Source organism: Panthera onca, chromosome B3 (assembly GCF_046562875.1).
Source record: "Panthera onca isolate mPanOnc1 chromosome B3, mPanOnc1 haplotype 2, whole genome shotgun sequence".
In the NCBI taxonomy this organism is placed as follows: Eukaryota; Metazoa; Chordata; class Mammalia; order Carnivora; family Felidae; genus Panthera; species Panthera onca.
Window position 1 is genome coordinate 7,401,987 of NC_138344.1, and position 14,920 is coordinate 7,416,906.

General features: G+C 51.4%; 1 protein-coding gene across 6 annotated transcripts in view; it reads left to right on the forward strand.

Annotated features, from left to right (window-relative positions):
- Positions 1 to 14,920, forward strand: part of NTRK3 (neurotrophic receptor tyrosine kinase 3) — a 395,937-nt gene that overhangs the window by 119,994 nt on the left and 261,023 nt on the right. For all 6 annotated transcript variants that reach the window (XM_060617703.3, XM_060617697.3, XM_060617698.3 and 3 more), the window contains exons 5-10: positions 1,957 to 2,114; positions 2,782 to 2,924; positions 3,356 to 3,497; positions 3,930 to 4,226; positions 12,606 to 12,629; positions 14,067 to 14,128. In XM_060617703.3, the coding sequence (XP_060473686.1) occupies positions 1,957 to 2,114; positions 2,782 to 2,924; positions 3,356 to 3,497; positions 3,930 to 4,226; positions 12,606 to 12,629; positions 14,067 to 14,128 (826 nt within the window). The remainder of the gene's footprint in view (positions 1 to 1,956; positions 2,115 to 2,781; positions 2,925 to 3,355; positions 3,498 to 3,929; positions 4,227 to 12,605; positions 12,630 to 14,066; positions 14,129 to 14,920) is intronic.

Consider the following 14,920-nt stretch of genomic DNA (forward strand, 5'->3'; position numbering starts at 1 on the left):
GTGAGAGTCCTGCACCATCTGGCCTCCACTCCCCCTTGCAGCTTTATTTCCCAGTGCCGCTCGACATGAACTCTGTGCCCTGGCACAACCTTTGTTTCCTGTGTTCCCATCTCAGCCTCCAGCATCGCCTTGAACTCTTCCCCGGTTCTCTGCCCAGGAGCCACGAAGTCAGGGGTGGTGCTGGCTCCTCTGTGTCTCCTGTCACACCCAGAAGCACCTCGTAGTTGATAGGTGGGGTGGAGAGTGCACGGGGGCTTGGAGTCAGCGGGCTGAGGTATGGAGCCTTGCTTTGTCGCACACCAGCAGAGGGACTTCGAGCATGTGACTCACCCCTCCAAACGTAAGAGGAGCTCCCTCGTCTGTAGGGGGACAGTGCCGGCCGTCTCCTAGGGTGGCTGTGGGAAGCAGATACTCAGTGAAGGTTAGGTCCCTTCTTTTTTTCTGAAAGAGAGCAGCGTACTTTCAGACCAAAGGGAAATCATGCAAAGGTGTTGCCACGTTCTACCTGTGGTGTCCCACTGGCTGGGAAACACGGATTCCTCCCCCGGGGCCTCACTTCTTCCTGAAAGCTGATCAGTTTGGATGCATGCTTAATTACTTCGGTATTCTGCCACTTGTCCAAAATATCCTGGTTACCCAAGAGCCCTTCTGTCTGGGCACCAGCGGATTTATCTTCTTACTGGTCCAGAAAGAGAATCACATCCCTCTTACCGATCCAGGCATTCAGATTTATCAGATGCCCTTTACTTGAAGAGTCTTATATCAGTGAAAGCCATTCATTGTCCCCCTAATGAGATAACTCCATTTAGAGGGGCGGGGACTTGCTCTAAGTCACATGGAAAGTCAGTGGAGAAGGAAGGCCTTGAACTTGACTCTTTCCCCGTCAGACGCTCTTCTTTACTAAGCTGAGTGCCACTGGAGAACAGAGACTGTCTTCTTCACCTCTGTATCAACAGCACTCAGCCCACAGCCAAGCATGGAACAGGTGCTTAGTAAGGATTTTGTTGAATTTATGAAAGAATAAAGCTGGTCCCAGGATGGGCTTTGAGCATATCTTAGAAATAGCTAACTACTTACTCCCCAGGGAGAGTAACCCTTTCCTTCCTCCTTCCTTCCTTCCCTCCCTCCCCTTCCCTTCTTTTGTTCATTCAATGGGTATTTATTTGCCAAGCTCAGTTATAGGTACTGGTGATACAGCAATGAACCAAATAGGCAATGTCTCTGACTTCCATGGAGGTTAATTTTTGTTTGGTGAGACAGGTGATAAACAAGCAAATAATTTTTCAAAGTAATGCTAGGCAGTGACAAATCCTCAAAAGAAGAGAATAGTTGGGGGAGGGGAGGACTGGACAGTGTGAGGGCAGGGGTTAGCAGTAGCTTACCTGTAGAAGTGATCAGAGGAGGCCATATGATTGTTTAATGAAGTGAGAGAGCCAATCTAGCAGATACGTTATGGGTTAGAACTCTGCAGGTAGAAGGGACAACATGTGCAAAGGCCCCGAGGCAAGAGCAGGCTGGTCATGCTAGTGACCTTGTCAGACAGCAAGGTCAGTGTGACTGAAGAAGAGGAAAGGAGCGTGAGGTAGGAGATGGGATCAGAGAGGTGATGGAGAGCAGTGCGTACCCCGTGGACCTTTGACTTTGACTTTCAATGAGATGGGAAGCCGCTGGAGGCGTTTTGAGAACAGGAGCATCCCAAGCTGACATATTTAAAAGGGTCTCGTTGCCAAGGTAGGTTAAGTGGAGTGGATTTCTGTTTTTCAGACGAGTTTATTAGTTTAAAAACTAGATAAATTCATGGACTTGTAAGTATTTTTTAATTTTTCTCGAGAGCTGGCTAAACCCCTCCTCTGCTTCGTCCCTGAAGAGCAGGTGGGGGCCTCCCTCGCAGCCCCGGGGAGGGAGCTGGGCCATCTTCGGTTCAGGAGGTCCCTTCCCCTGTCGTCTTGCCCACAGGAGATTGGAGCAGAACTTCTTCAACTGCAGCTGTGACATCCGCTGGATGCAGCTGTGGCAGGAGCAGGGGGAGGCCAAGCTCAGCAGCCAGCACCTCTACTGCATCAACGCGGACGGCTCCCAGCTGCCCCTCTTCCGCATGAACATCAGCCAGTGTGGTGAGTGAGCCGCCTGGCACCGCGCTCCGGGGAGGCATCCCTCACACCCCAGACACGGCCCTGCGCGGTAGCCTGGAGAGCCAGGGCCTTTCCCCCACCGGCCTTGAACTCTGCACGGGGTGCAGGTCTAGCTTACCGTTTACCTCCTTGGTGATTCCTGTTCCTTCGTGAGCCAGGCGTGAGAAGGCTGGTTTCAGGAATGAAGACCGGGGTTAAGGGTGTCCCTTGTCAGTGGACCACAGTTGACCAGCTTGTCAACCAGACCCGGAGGAGTATGTCTCAAAGTATGGTTTCTGGACCTTTCTGTATCAGGAGAATCTCAGGTACTTCAGAAAAGCAGGTTCCCGGGCTCCACAGACTTACAAGATCCCAGAATGTCTCAGGATGGGTCTCGGGAATCTGAATTCCTAGCAGACTCCTTGTGGGAGTCCGAAGCAGACTAAAGCTTGACAAGCAGTGCCCAAAGTGGAAGATGCCGTTTGACGTCATTGCTGGAGCTGCCCCACCCCCACCCACGAGGTCTGACATCTGCCCAGGAGGTGCAGGGACTTGTGGCCTTCCTGGAGCTCCAGCAGCTGGTGCCAAAAGTGCCAGCATCCAGACCAGGGACGAAGTTTTGGTGTTAAGTGTTCGCTTACCTTTCCCCTCATCCTGTCCTCCCTCCCAGACCTTCCCGAGATCAGCGTGAGCCACGTCAACCTGACCGTACGAGAGGGTGACAATGCCGTCATCACTTGTAATGGCTCTGGATCACCGCTGCCTGACGTAGACTGGATAGTCACTGGCCTGCAGTCCATCAACACCCACCAGGTAGGCGTCCGAGGCTCCGGCCCCATCGGGAGGTTGGGGAGGGAGCCCTCGCCCTAGTCTAAATGAGCTAGATCATGAATAGAAGCAGGGCATGGGAGGATAAGGAAGGGGAAGGAGAGTTCGTGCAGACTTCATTTTCACCCAGCTGCAGTCTTTTCTTGCCAGCTTGATCTTAAACATGCCAGTAAGTTTCTCTGTACCTTAGTTTTCTCATCTGTAAAATGGGTGTAGGCTACCATTCACCTTCTAGGGTAAATGGGAGGGTTTCCTGAGCTCTTGGCTGTAGAGAGCCTGGCCCTTGGTGCGCACAGCAGCAGGAAACGCCTCCTTCACTTGCTGCACTGCTTTCTTTTTGATTCCTGAAGGTGCTTGGGAGTTGGGTGGGGAGTCACTTTGTAGAAACCGATTCCTTCTTTTTGTCGGGGTTTCAGACCAATCTGAACTGGACCAATGTGCACGCCATCAACCTGACGCTGGTGAACGTGACAAGTGAGGACAACGGCTTCACCCTGACGTGCATCGCGGAGAACGTGGTGGGCATGAGCAATGCCAGCGTCGCCCTCACCGTGCACTGTGAGTGGCTGCCGTTAAGGGGGTGGCTGTGCTGTGTACCAAGGTGATGGCAGCGTGGGAGGCGGGGCAGGTGTTCGAGGAGTTAGTCCTGGGCTGGTAACTCCAGAAAGGCTGTCCCTGTCCCCCAGGAGGTGGCATGCTTCCACCTCATCTATGTTTCAGAATACCCCACGGTTGACCCAAGTCTGCCTTCTGTTACCCCCTAGAAGGTCATGGGAAGGAGCCCTCCAGGTGCGCTGGACCCGGGAGGCTCGGGTAAAGACGGCCATCCCTTCCCCCTCCTTGGGGACGGTGGTGGGGAAACCGCTTGTCCCCCCAGTCTTTTCAGAGCTGGCCGGGGAAGAACTGGGATTCCCACCCCAGTTTCTGGAAGGCTGCCTTGGGACGCGGGAGACTCTGAGTCCTGGGAGTCAGCTGGCGTATCCCCCGCAGACCCTCCGCGCGTGGTGAGCCTGGAGGAGCCCGAGCTGCGCCTGGAGCACTGCATCGAGTTCGTGGTGCGTGGCAACCCACCGCCCACGCTGCACTGGCTGCACAACGGGCAGCCGCTGCGTGAGTCCAAGATCACCCACGTGGAGTACTACCAGGAGGGCGAGGTGTCCGAGGGCTGCCTGCTCTTCAACAAGCCCACCCACTACAACAACGGCAACTACACCCTTATCGCCAAAAACCCGCTGGGCACGGCCAACCAGACCATCAACGGCCACTTCCTCAAGGAGCCCTTCCCAGGTGAGGGCGGCGCGGCCTTCCGGTGCTCGGATTCCTTCCGGGGAGCATGCGGGGCGGGGCAGTGGTAGAGAGAAGGCACAGAGTCAGCCTCCATACCGCCACCTCGGGTCACGGACTCACCCGGGGGCGTGTTCAGCCCCCACCAGCATTTTGAGTAAATCAGGTAAAGCTGTTGTTTTTCATCAGGCGTCGCAGTGAAAAGCCAGACCCTCTCGGGAGTGTGCAGCTGTGTGCATATGGGCGTGCCCCTTTATGGTAGAGAGAGGGACTGAGAGCTAGACAAGAAAGACGGAGACTCTCGACCCAGCCCTTTACGGGTTGTGAAATTCTGGGCGTGATGGTTTGCTTTTCTGAGCCTCAGTTCCTTCATCTGTGCAATGGGCATGACGATACCACTCCTGTAAGAATCGCAGGCCTCTTAAATGACTTAAGGTGTGCAAAGCGTGTGCCACAGGCTTTGGCACCTAATGATGGTTCGACGACCTTCTATTGCAGTGGTTTCAGGGTCTGTCCCGTTCAACCCCACATTTAACAGATGGGTGCACTGAACCTCCTTCTACTTGCTGGTTAGTAGCAAGGCTTGGCGAGAGTGTAGGCTTCCAGCTCTGAGCTTTCTCTCCCGTTCTGTGGTGAGCTAGTGGGGTGGGGGTGTGGGGGGTGTGGTACCTGAGGTCATCAGCCAGCGGTGGTGCTAATGCTAAGTGGACCTTTGAGTACTGAAGGAACTTTGTTGGTTTGACTGTTTGGGAGGTGACTCTGTCTTTCTCTGCCTGGGCTACAGTATTTCGAATACCTTCCTAAGTCGGAGGAGCAGAAAACACCCAAAGAGTTTAGTGCACATGTGGGTAGCCTCTCTTGGTGGGTTCAGCAGTTGATGGCTTTCCGTCAGCGAAACCCGGGATCTTTGATGACCTTGGTGATTTCTGCTGGGAACAGGCTGGATGACCTTCAGTCTCCAGATCTCAGGGGTTCTGCTGAGGTTAAGGGGAGCGTGAAGACTGGTCTCAGGTGCGCGTGCACACCCCCCCTCGCCCCGCCCCCCCTCACACACGGGGCAGCCAGAGCCAGCACTGTGCCACATCTGCTTACGTGCAGGTGACTTCAGAGCCCACACATAACAGAGGCCGCAGCTCCAGGAGATCCTGTATATCTCAGTGCAAGGAGAACCCAACGGGACGCTCCAACAGGGAAACTCCGGAGAATGAGGCTGCTTGGGAGGCCACGTTCTTGCCACTGAGGCCCGGGGGGAGGAGGGTGGTGCACGGTCGCTCAGGAGAGGGTCTAGAACGCTCTGGTGTTTAAGACCCTGGCATTCCTGTTTGGTCCGGCATTTCCAGCACCGCCCCCAGCATGCCCAGCCGAAAGCTTCAGGACTTTTCCCACCGTGGGCCACGCCATCCCTGCTTTGGGAGCTGGAAGAGTCCCGGGGGCACTGTGGAAGCAGCAGCTTTTAGCTGCAGAGATACTTTGCTCTTAGGGGCACATAGTCAGGCCAGGCCTTGCTGGTGTGAGGGGCTAGAGAGGCCCTTTTGCCCTGCCTCTGTCTGCCTAGTGATGAGAGAATGAATTCTAGTTTTTAAAGAGGAGACTGTGCGCTCCCTGATGGGCAAGGAATGAAGTCCCCTGAGGCAGCATGTTTCCAAAGGGAAGCTCCTGGGGCCTGGAGAGAGCAGGGAGCCCTCGAATACTCAGGAGGGAGGGTGAGTCACTCTGGGCTCCTCCCCACAGAGGCTGCCCTGAGAGCCGTTCTCTGTATCCTCCCAGCCTTACAGACACCCTTTTCTGTCCCCAAGAGACACAGCATCCCCATCTCATGGTCTCTGGAGACCCTTGCCACCTTATCAACTCTCCTTAGGTCAGTGGTTCTTAAAGAGGGGTCCCCGGACCAGCAGCGTCACCATCACCTGGTGTTAGAACCAGATCCTTGAGCCCCACTCGGACCTGCTGAATCAGAAGCCCTGGGGTGGGGTCCAGAGCTCCACACTTTAACAAGCCCCCGGGCGACTTGGTGCTCCCTCGTTTGTAATCCGCTGCCTTGGTGGTGTTCGGTGGGCGTGAGAGGAGAGTCACAGGGAGGCCCGAGGGGAAACCGCCCACCCGCAGGGACTTCCTCAGAGCCACGTGCACCCTGCCAGGGCCACCCTGTGCGGAAGTCTGCTTGCTTTATGAATCTGAAGGAATCAACGCATGATGAAAAGGCAGTGACAGGGAAAAGATGGGCCAACGTCAAAACGTCTAAAACGTTCGGGAGAGTAAATTACCTGGAGGAGCAGGCAGTCCGCCTCGTACCCGCCGAGCCCTGGCTGGAAGGCTGTCTGTGGATTCCTGCTCTTCTCTTTTGCCACGAGGGTGTTGGGACGTCCCACTTATGTTTATCACAGGTGGTCCTCTCTCGCTCTCGGGCAAGCAGAGCATGGAGATTAAGAGCGAGGGTTCTGAAATCAGACAGACCGAGGTGCAAATCCCTTCTGCGAGCCTGCCAGACAGGCGGCCCTGTGCTCCGAGGACGGGGTTGGCGCTTGGTACGTGATTGGCGTGTCACGAAGGACGATCACTACCCTGCCTCTGCTTCTTCATCTGTAGGATGGGCACAAGAACAACAGCTCCCTGCCTAAGTTGCCCTGAGGAGGAAACGCAGTGACGAGTGCCAAGGGGGCTCAACAACAGCTGTTAGCTCTTAAACCGGGATTCTTGGGATGTGGAGGGATGCGATGAATTTAGGAATCTAAATCGCTCATCAGCTCTGTGATCTCAGGCAAATTACTCCGCCCCCTGCCTCTATCTCGAAGGCGGTGGTGAAGATTAGCTCGCCCATGGTGGATTCATCCACCTCCAGTACTGACAACCGTGCTTGGCACAGAGTAAGCCCAGAGTACCGTTTGTTTTAATTTTTTTTTGAAAACCCACAAGGGCACCTGACAAGGGGATCTATGTTGGGGGCAAAACAAGATCTAAAGGTGAGGGTCTCCTTTCCTGACTCCTCATGGTCCTGAGACCACGGGAGAGATTTGATTGGAATGAATATATTTAATGGGACATTCTGGAAATGCGGAGGGTTCCATCAGTAAGGATTTTCTCAGTAGGACATTAAAACAAAAATGTTCTGGAAAAGTTGTGTGTGTGTGTGTGTGTGTGTGTGTGTGTGTCCAAACTGTCCATGCTGAACAGAGAGAAGCACTAGAATATTCAGCATGGCATCCAGCCTTTGGTGAAGGAGGTCCCTGGAAGGGTTGGTTAGAGAGGATGGTTCAGGAAGCATGGAGCTCAGTCCTCTTTGAGGTTCTAGGACCTTAGAGGGGGTACCAGAGGGGATCAGGGCATAGGAGTGGGAAGCCAGGAAAAATCAGGGATTCACGTGTCCAGAGCGGAGGGCCAGGAGAGGCTGGGGGTGACAGCAGGGTGGGCTGTAGTCTGGGAGAGAATGTGAAGTTGGAGATCCTTAGATGTGATAGAAGGAGGAATGTTGTTAAGGGGTGTGTGTGTGCGTGTGTGTGTGTGTGCATGTGTTTTCCTGCACACGTACAACAAACATCTGAGAACCCTTGACAGAATATTTAGGAATAAGTGAGCTGCCATAGCTCTTAAATTCTCATTTTTTACTTGGCCGGGAAGTCCAGTTCCTTCACTGAGATTTTTACAACAGCAGAAGCAGAATTCCCCCGGGACGCTGGGTACAAACAAAGGGAGAAATCATTGCCCTCGAGCTCTCAGCCTCTGTCCAGGCTGGTTTCCTTGCCCTGAGGAACTTGTGGAGACCAGCACGTGGTCACAGGCTGCTGGTGCCCGGTCCAGGGGCGGGGGGCAGGGGAGCGGGAAGGAGGTGTTCCTCCCCGTGTTTGAGTCCCTGGCAGCTGAGTGCAGGGCTGCTGGGACGGGGCTCCTGTGCGGGATGCGCGGTGAGAGCGGGTGCTGTGGCGTGGCTTCCCTTCTTCCAGCTGAAGCTGGGGCATCTGTTCTCACCAACAAGTCTCCGTCCGGCTCTTTGTCTGGACGCAGGCTGCTGCCTCCCTTCTCCCTTCTTTGGGCCTTGTCGGCTTTCCCTGCAAGGCTCTTCTTGACGCGATTTGGGACTGGAGGGGTGCAGTCTGGGACTGGGGGAGCATTGCACACATGCCCATGCCCACCGCAGTCACTGTCAGACAGCGCTGTGGCATACGGGTCCGGTCATCTCCCCGGCTGCTGGTGGGGTCAGAGGTGAGGACCACTCCTGGTACAGCTGTCCTCTTCCAGTGCAAAATTCCAGGTTAGAGCAGACCCATGAAGTCTCCCTGTTCTGAGGCTCACGTGCTTCCTGGATGGGAGAATGTTCCTAGGCTCCAGCAAGGGAGCTAAGCACGGAGGCTGATTGGGAGATTTCGGGGTTCACAGATGTGGCCAAAACATTTGGCTGACCTGAGACTATTCTCTAATAAATGGGAGGCTTGTGAGAAATAAGCAGATCGGTGTTAATTATGGATTGATCTGGCACCTCTCTTTCCTCGGGCTCTGAAACCAAGGGTAGAACCCCTTCTCCTCCATCCTTCCCACAAATCAGGCATTTGGTTATGTGCAATTCAGAAAAGGTGGTAGCATGATGGGCAGGCTCAGGAATTTGGAGAAAGCTCCCTTGGTCTGCCTCAAATGGTGCAAAATGGACAACAGACAGGCCATTTATTTTCATATGTATATATAATATATATATTAATCATATGTATATGCAACATATATGTTATACGTATCATACATATATGTATGTTAATTTAATTTAAGTTAAATTAATTTAAGTTCTAGTTAGTTAACGTACAGTGCAATATTGGTTTCCAGAGTAGAAATCAGTGACTTATCACTTAAATACAACACCCAGTGCTCATCACAAGTGCCTCCCTTAATCCCCATCACCTGCCCAGCCCACCCCCCACCCACCTCCCTCCATCGGCCCTCAGCTTGTTCTTTGTCAGTAACAGTCTCTTGTGGTTTGCTTTGCTCTGTTCTCTTTCCCTCCTTCCCATGTGCTCATCTGTTTTGTTTCTTAAATCCCACATATGAGTGAAATCATATGGCGTTTGTCTTTCTTTGATTGACTTATTTCGCTTAGCATAATATATTTCTAGCTCCATCCATGTCACTGCAAATGGTAAGATTTCATTCTTTTTGATGGCTGAGTGACAGCCATACCACATCGTCTTTATCCATTCATCAGTCGATGGACATTCGGGCTCTTTCTATGGTTTCGCTATTGGTGATAATGCAAGCCATCTGTTAATGGTACATTCACTATAAATAGGACTTTCTCTAGACTCCTTCGCAGAAAGCATCACTTTCTCCACAGGTAGAGAAGAAGAGTTGAGCCATAATTATAATGACGGTGAGGACTTAGCCAGTGAATGAATGAATGAATAAGTGAATGAGTTGTTCTTATTTTTCAGGGTGTGGTAGGCTTGTGGCAGGAGTAGATGTAATATAATGCAGTGGTTCTCAGAGGGACCAGCAGCATCAGAATCATCTGAAAAGTTGGTAGAAATGCAAATTGGCAAGACCTTCCCCAAACTTCCTGACTCAGAATCTCTGGGGTGAGGACCGATAATCTAGGTCTATTAAAAAAATATATATTTTTTGGAAAAAAAATTTTTTAAGACTTTTAACTCTTCATTTTGAAACAGTTTAAGATTTACCCCCAAAAGTAACAAAACAGTGCAAAGAACCTCCTTGTACCCCTCGCCCAGCTTCCCCAAATGTTAGCATCTTACATAAACACAATCCCATGTGCAGACGCAGGATATTAACACCGACACTGCTATCCCATCTACAGACTTTATTCTTTATTTTTGTCCACTGGTGTCCGTTTTTCTCTAGGACCCAAAGCAGGGTCATAACACTGCACGTAATGCTACGTCACCTTACTCTCTTTCAGTCTCTAGGTTCCTCAGTCTGCCTTTGTCTTTCCTGAGCTGGACACTCTTGAAGAATACTCACTGGTTATTTTGTGGGCTTCCCCACAGTTTGGGTTTGTCTGCTCTCGTCTCACAATTCAATATGGGTTAATGCATTTTTTGGCACGAGCACCACAGAAATGATGCCGTGTCCTTTCAGGACATCATATCAGAGGGCACATCTATACTTCTTATTACCGGTGACATTAACTTGGTCGACATCGTGTCTGCTACGGTTCTCCACTGCAAAGTGGTTTTTTTATTATTTAAACAAAGTTGTTTTTTTTTTTAAATATTTGAGAGAGAGAGAGAGAGAGAGAGAGAGAGGTAGGGAGGGAGACACAGAATCCGAAGCAGGCTCCAGGCTCTGAGCGATCAACCTGGAACCCGACGTAGGGCTCGAACCTAGGAACCATGAGATCATGGCGTGAGCCGAAGTCAGATGATGAATCGACTGAGCTACCCGGGCGCCCTGCAAAGTGATTTTTTTTCTCCCTTTGTAACTAAACGAGTATAATATTTTGAAACTTTGTAAATGTCTTGTTCCTTATCATGCGTTCACACGTTAATTTTAGCATTCATTGATGGTTCTTGCCTGAAACGGTTATTAACAGTGGTTATTTGTCAGTGGTAATTTTTCTAATTCCGTCATTCCTTCTGTATTTATTAAGTGGAATTCTACTGTAAGGAAGAGCTTTCTCTTCCTCCCCATTCATTCAGTTATTTATTTATATTGGTATGGACTCATGGGTATTTATTTTGTCCTATGACTTATGATGCATGTAGTTTGCTTGGGCTATACCATAAGGGAGTGTCACAGACTGGACGGCTTAAACAAGAGACATTTATTTCCTCCCAAGCCTGGAGGTTAGGTGTCCACAAGGTTGATGCCGTCTGAGGCCTCTCTCTTCCTTGGCTTGCAGACAGGTGTCTTCTTTTTTCTCTTTAATTTTTTTTTTAACGTTTATTTATTTTTGAGAGAGACCGTGCACGAAGTGGGGAGGGACACACAGAGAGAGGGACACACAGGATCCGAAGCAGGCCCAGGCTCTGAGCTGTCAGCACAGAGCCCAACGCAGGGCTTGAACCCATGAACCACGAGATAATGACCTGAGCCGAAGTTGGACACTTACCCGCCTGAGCCCCCCAGGCGCCCGCAGATGGGTGTTTTCTTTCTGTATCTCTACGTGGTCTTCCTTCCGTGTGTGTCTGTGTCCTCATATCCTCTCTTAGAAGGACACCAGCCGTACTGGATTAGCTTCCACCCTAATGACTTTATTTTAACTTAATTACCTCTTTAAAGACCCTGTCTCTCCTTGCAGTCATGTTCTGAAGAACTGGAGATTAGGATCTCAACCATATGGATTTTGGGTGGAGATAATTCAGCCCATAACAATCCATGACTGTCTTTATTTATATTATTGCTTAACTGTCCCAAATTTGGTCATTGGAAGCTCCTTCACCTTGGCTCCTGTGTTCTTTGCCAGTGCCCCCATTAATTTGGAGCCCTTTCTTACTTTCCAGTACTATGAGATATTCCAGGTACATCTTATGCTTCCTCTGACCCAGGCCTGAAATGATGCATTTCTCCAGGAAGCCCTCATTCCTTTGATTGGAGAAAGATAGTGCTCACGCCCTAGATGGTCCTATTCCCTGCTAGAATTTGAGAATCTCTGATAGAGTGGTTATGAGCTCAGACTTGGATTTGAATTCAGCTCCTTCTGTGCCCTCTTGGATGAGTGAGATGCGGTTCCTTCGTTAACCTCCGTAAGCTTGTTTCTGTTTCTGTTAAACGGGGATAGTGCTCTCCACCTGCTGGGATGCTTGTAAGGATCGAGCGATGTGTGACATAGAGCATGTAGCTCAGCCCCTGGCTCATAATCGATGTCTAATAATGACGAGCTTTCACTGTTAGGTGAACCATTTCTAGAGGCAAAGATCCAGTACCACATTTTCGTCCGGGGGTCGGGCAGAGTCATAGAGGGATTCCCAGGAACGTCTCCGGGACCCGCCAGAATAAACTCCACGTGTCAGTTTGAGGAATTCAGTCTTGGGGTCATAGCTGCTGGCATTTTCAGGGAAGGTCCGGGGAAGCCCACCCGTGCAGCATTTCTTCTTGGCTCTGAGGTACCACCAACACCCCCAGCACTCTGGGTACCCGAAGGACGGAGCACCGTGGGTGAGACGTTGTGTCTCGTTTTAATTTTCCGTCTCATAGGCCCCAGGTGGGCCGGGCCACCTCCCTCGAAGCTGGGAGCTTTCTCTCTCCTTCCTTCCCACTTGGAAGACCACCTCCTGAAGGGGTTGTGTAGTGTGGAGGAGGGGTGGATATGCCAAGGAGTTTAGTTTTCAGTTGCCGGGTGACGGGGGAATCATGGCGAATGGGGGAGGTCGCAGCTATTAGGAAGCTAGAGTGCATCTGTTCTGGTTTTTATTGCACTTGTTAATTATCTCTTTGTCTTTTTTGCAGAGAGCACGGATAACTTTGTCTCTAGTAAGTCTGCTTTACTTTCTGCTTTGGAACTGATTCATTCTGATACTTTCAGTAATTATTGAATCCACCTAGCCCTCTTTCCTATTCCACGGCCGCCCCCAGACCCCTGGCAGCTGAGAGCATCTGAGTGAATTGTGAAGGTCAGCCGGAGAGTAGAAATACCTCTTAGGAAGCTCCAGGTGCACACCTCTTGGGCTCTTGGCCTCAGTTTCCCCCAGGGAGTTCTCGGAGGTCTGAGCCTGTTGTGGGTCTCCCTGCCTGGATGGGAAGGAGGGATGTGGGGTTTCATATTCCCGGGTAAGACCCCTGTTGGTCAACCCTGTTCTTGTGGAGAGAACGGGGAGCCTCTACACCTGTGTTCCTCACCTGCTCTGAGGACCCCAGACTCTGGCTGGGACTCACCTTGTGAGTGATTTACCAGCTCTCCTGATAGGCTTGTGTGTCCTCAAGTGGAATTATCGAGGCTCAGTTTATAAGCAGTTTGGGGCTAGGACTAGACAATCCTAAAAGAATGTGGTGTTTTGCTCATGGGCTGTGGGGAAACCTGTATTTATTGCTTTTCCTTCTGTCCCCTGTGGGAGAGCAGCGGGCACTCATTTCTGCCCTGTGTGTGGGCTGAGATAGTGGACAGTCCTACCGAGCGCACCCCTTACCGTTTGGCACAGACGTGAAGACCGTCTGTGATTCCTTTATTTGTCCTTGGTCTGAGAGGACTTGTCATCTCACAGAATGTCCCTCCAGAGATTTCTGAATTGGGGCCGTTTCGTGGCCAGGAGGTGATTTGAGACAGAGGACAAATGGACACTTGGCTTCCCGTCCAGGCTTTGCTGGGAAAAGGTGGTGCCTCCTGGTCAGATGGACCTTCTTGCGTCTTACCCTGAGCTGCCATTGTCCTGACCTCTGCGGTAGGGGAGCGGACACTGGGCTGTTCTTGGAGCCGCGGGCCTCCTGGGTCTTGCTGAGGAGTAAGGAGAGAGAGATCGAGGAGGGGCCCTGGGGAGCCCGGGACAGGAGCAGGAGAGCCCACAACAGAGGGTCGCCGAGCATCAGCACCAGCTGCCATCACCACCAAATGTACCCAGTGCAGACCCTGGCCGGGATCCCAAACCATTTTTTCTACCCCTTTGTACCTAATAGTTCATGGCCCACGTGGCCCAGGTGACATTGCTTGTTCTGGAATGGGGGCAGGGGGATGGCAGTGAGGGTACTTTATTCCTTGCAGAGTTTGGCCTTGAGCTGTCAGCATCAGCTAGGCAGCCCGAAGGGGCCTGGTCCCTGGGGACTCCTGCAAAGCCTGAGGAGGTCCGACAGTCAGAGTCTGGCTTGAAGGGGATGTTCTCCAGCAGGAACTCCTGAGGGGTCCTTGAGATTCGGGCGGGGACTGTGGCTGAGACCAGTGAGAGCCAACCTCCTCCTCCTCTTCTGTTTGGTTTTCAGTCTACGATGTGAGCCCCACGCCCATCACTGTGACCCACAAACCGGAGGAAGACACTTTTGGGGTGAGTCACTTTTTGATCAAGGGGAAGGTGTTCACTAAGGAAGTTGTTTTCAGACTTCGTTTTTACCTTGCTTGGAGCCTGTGTATACAGCAGAGAAAAGAACAAAACTGTGATGAATGACCTCCTTTCAGGTGTTTGAAACCTGCCTCGTTTGATGAGAATAAGTCATTGTTTGAGGAAGTCTTTGAGGAGCCGCTGTAGGCCCTAGGGCTCCGAAGAGAACGGTTTGAAAATCCCCGCTCTGTTAGGAGCCTGGATGGGCCTGATTTGAAGGGGACGCTAGCCACTCAAGTCTCCTACGAAAGTCGAAGTTGCTCAGAGCGTATCCTTGGGTGGGTTTTTCAAGCCCCCCACCTCCCCTGCCTGACTCTCAGAGCCAGAGATTTCTCTGGAGAGGGGAGCAAAGGGGGCTTTTTTAGAGTCCAGATCTCCTAGAACGTTCTGGATAAGAATATTCTGTAAAGAATGTCAGTGTGAAGGTACAGAGTTTTTTGTTTGTTTGTTTTTTGCTTTTTTTGTTTTTGTTCATTAAAATAACAAACAGGGGCACCTGAGTGGCTCAGTCGGTTAAGTGTCTGACTCTGGACTTCAGCTCAGGTTATGATCTCACGGTTTATGAGTTCAAGCCCCACCTTGGATTCTGGCCGGGCATTATGGAGCCTGCTTGGGATTCTCTCTTTACCTCTCTCTCTGCCCCTTCCTTGCTTGTGCTCCTTTCTCTCCCTCTCTCTCTTTCGAAATAAATAAACTTAAAAAAAAAAAAAACAAAAACGACAACAAACAATAGACAAA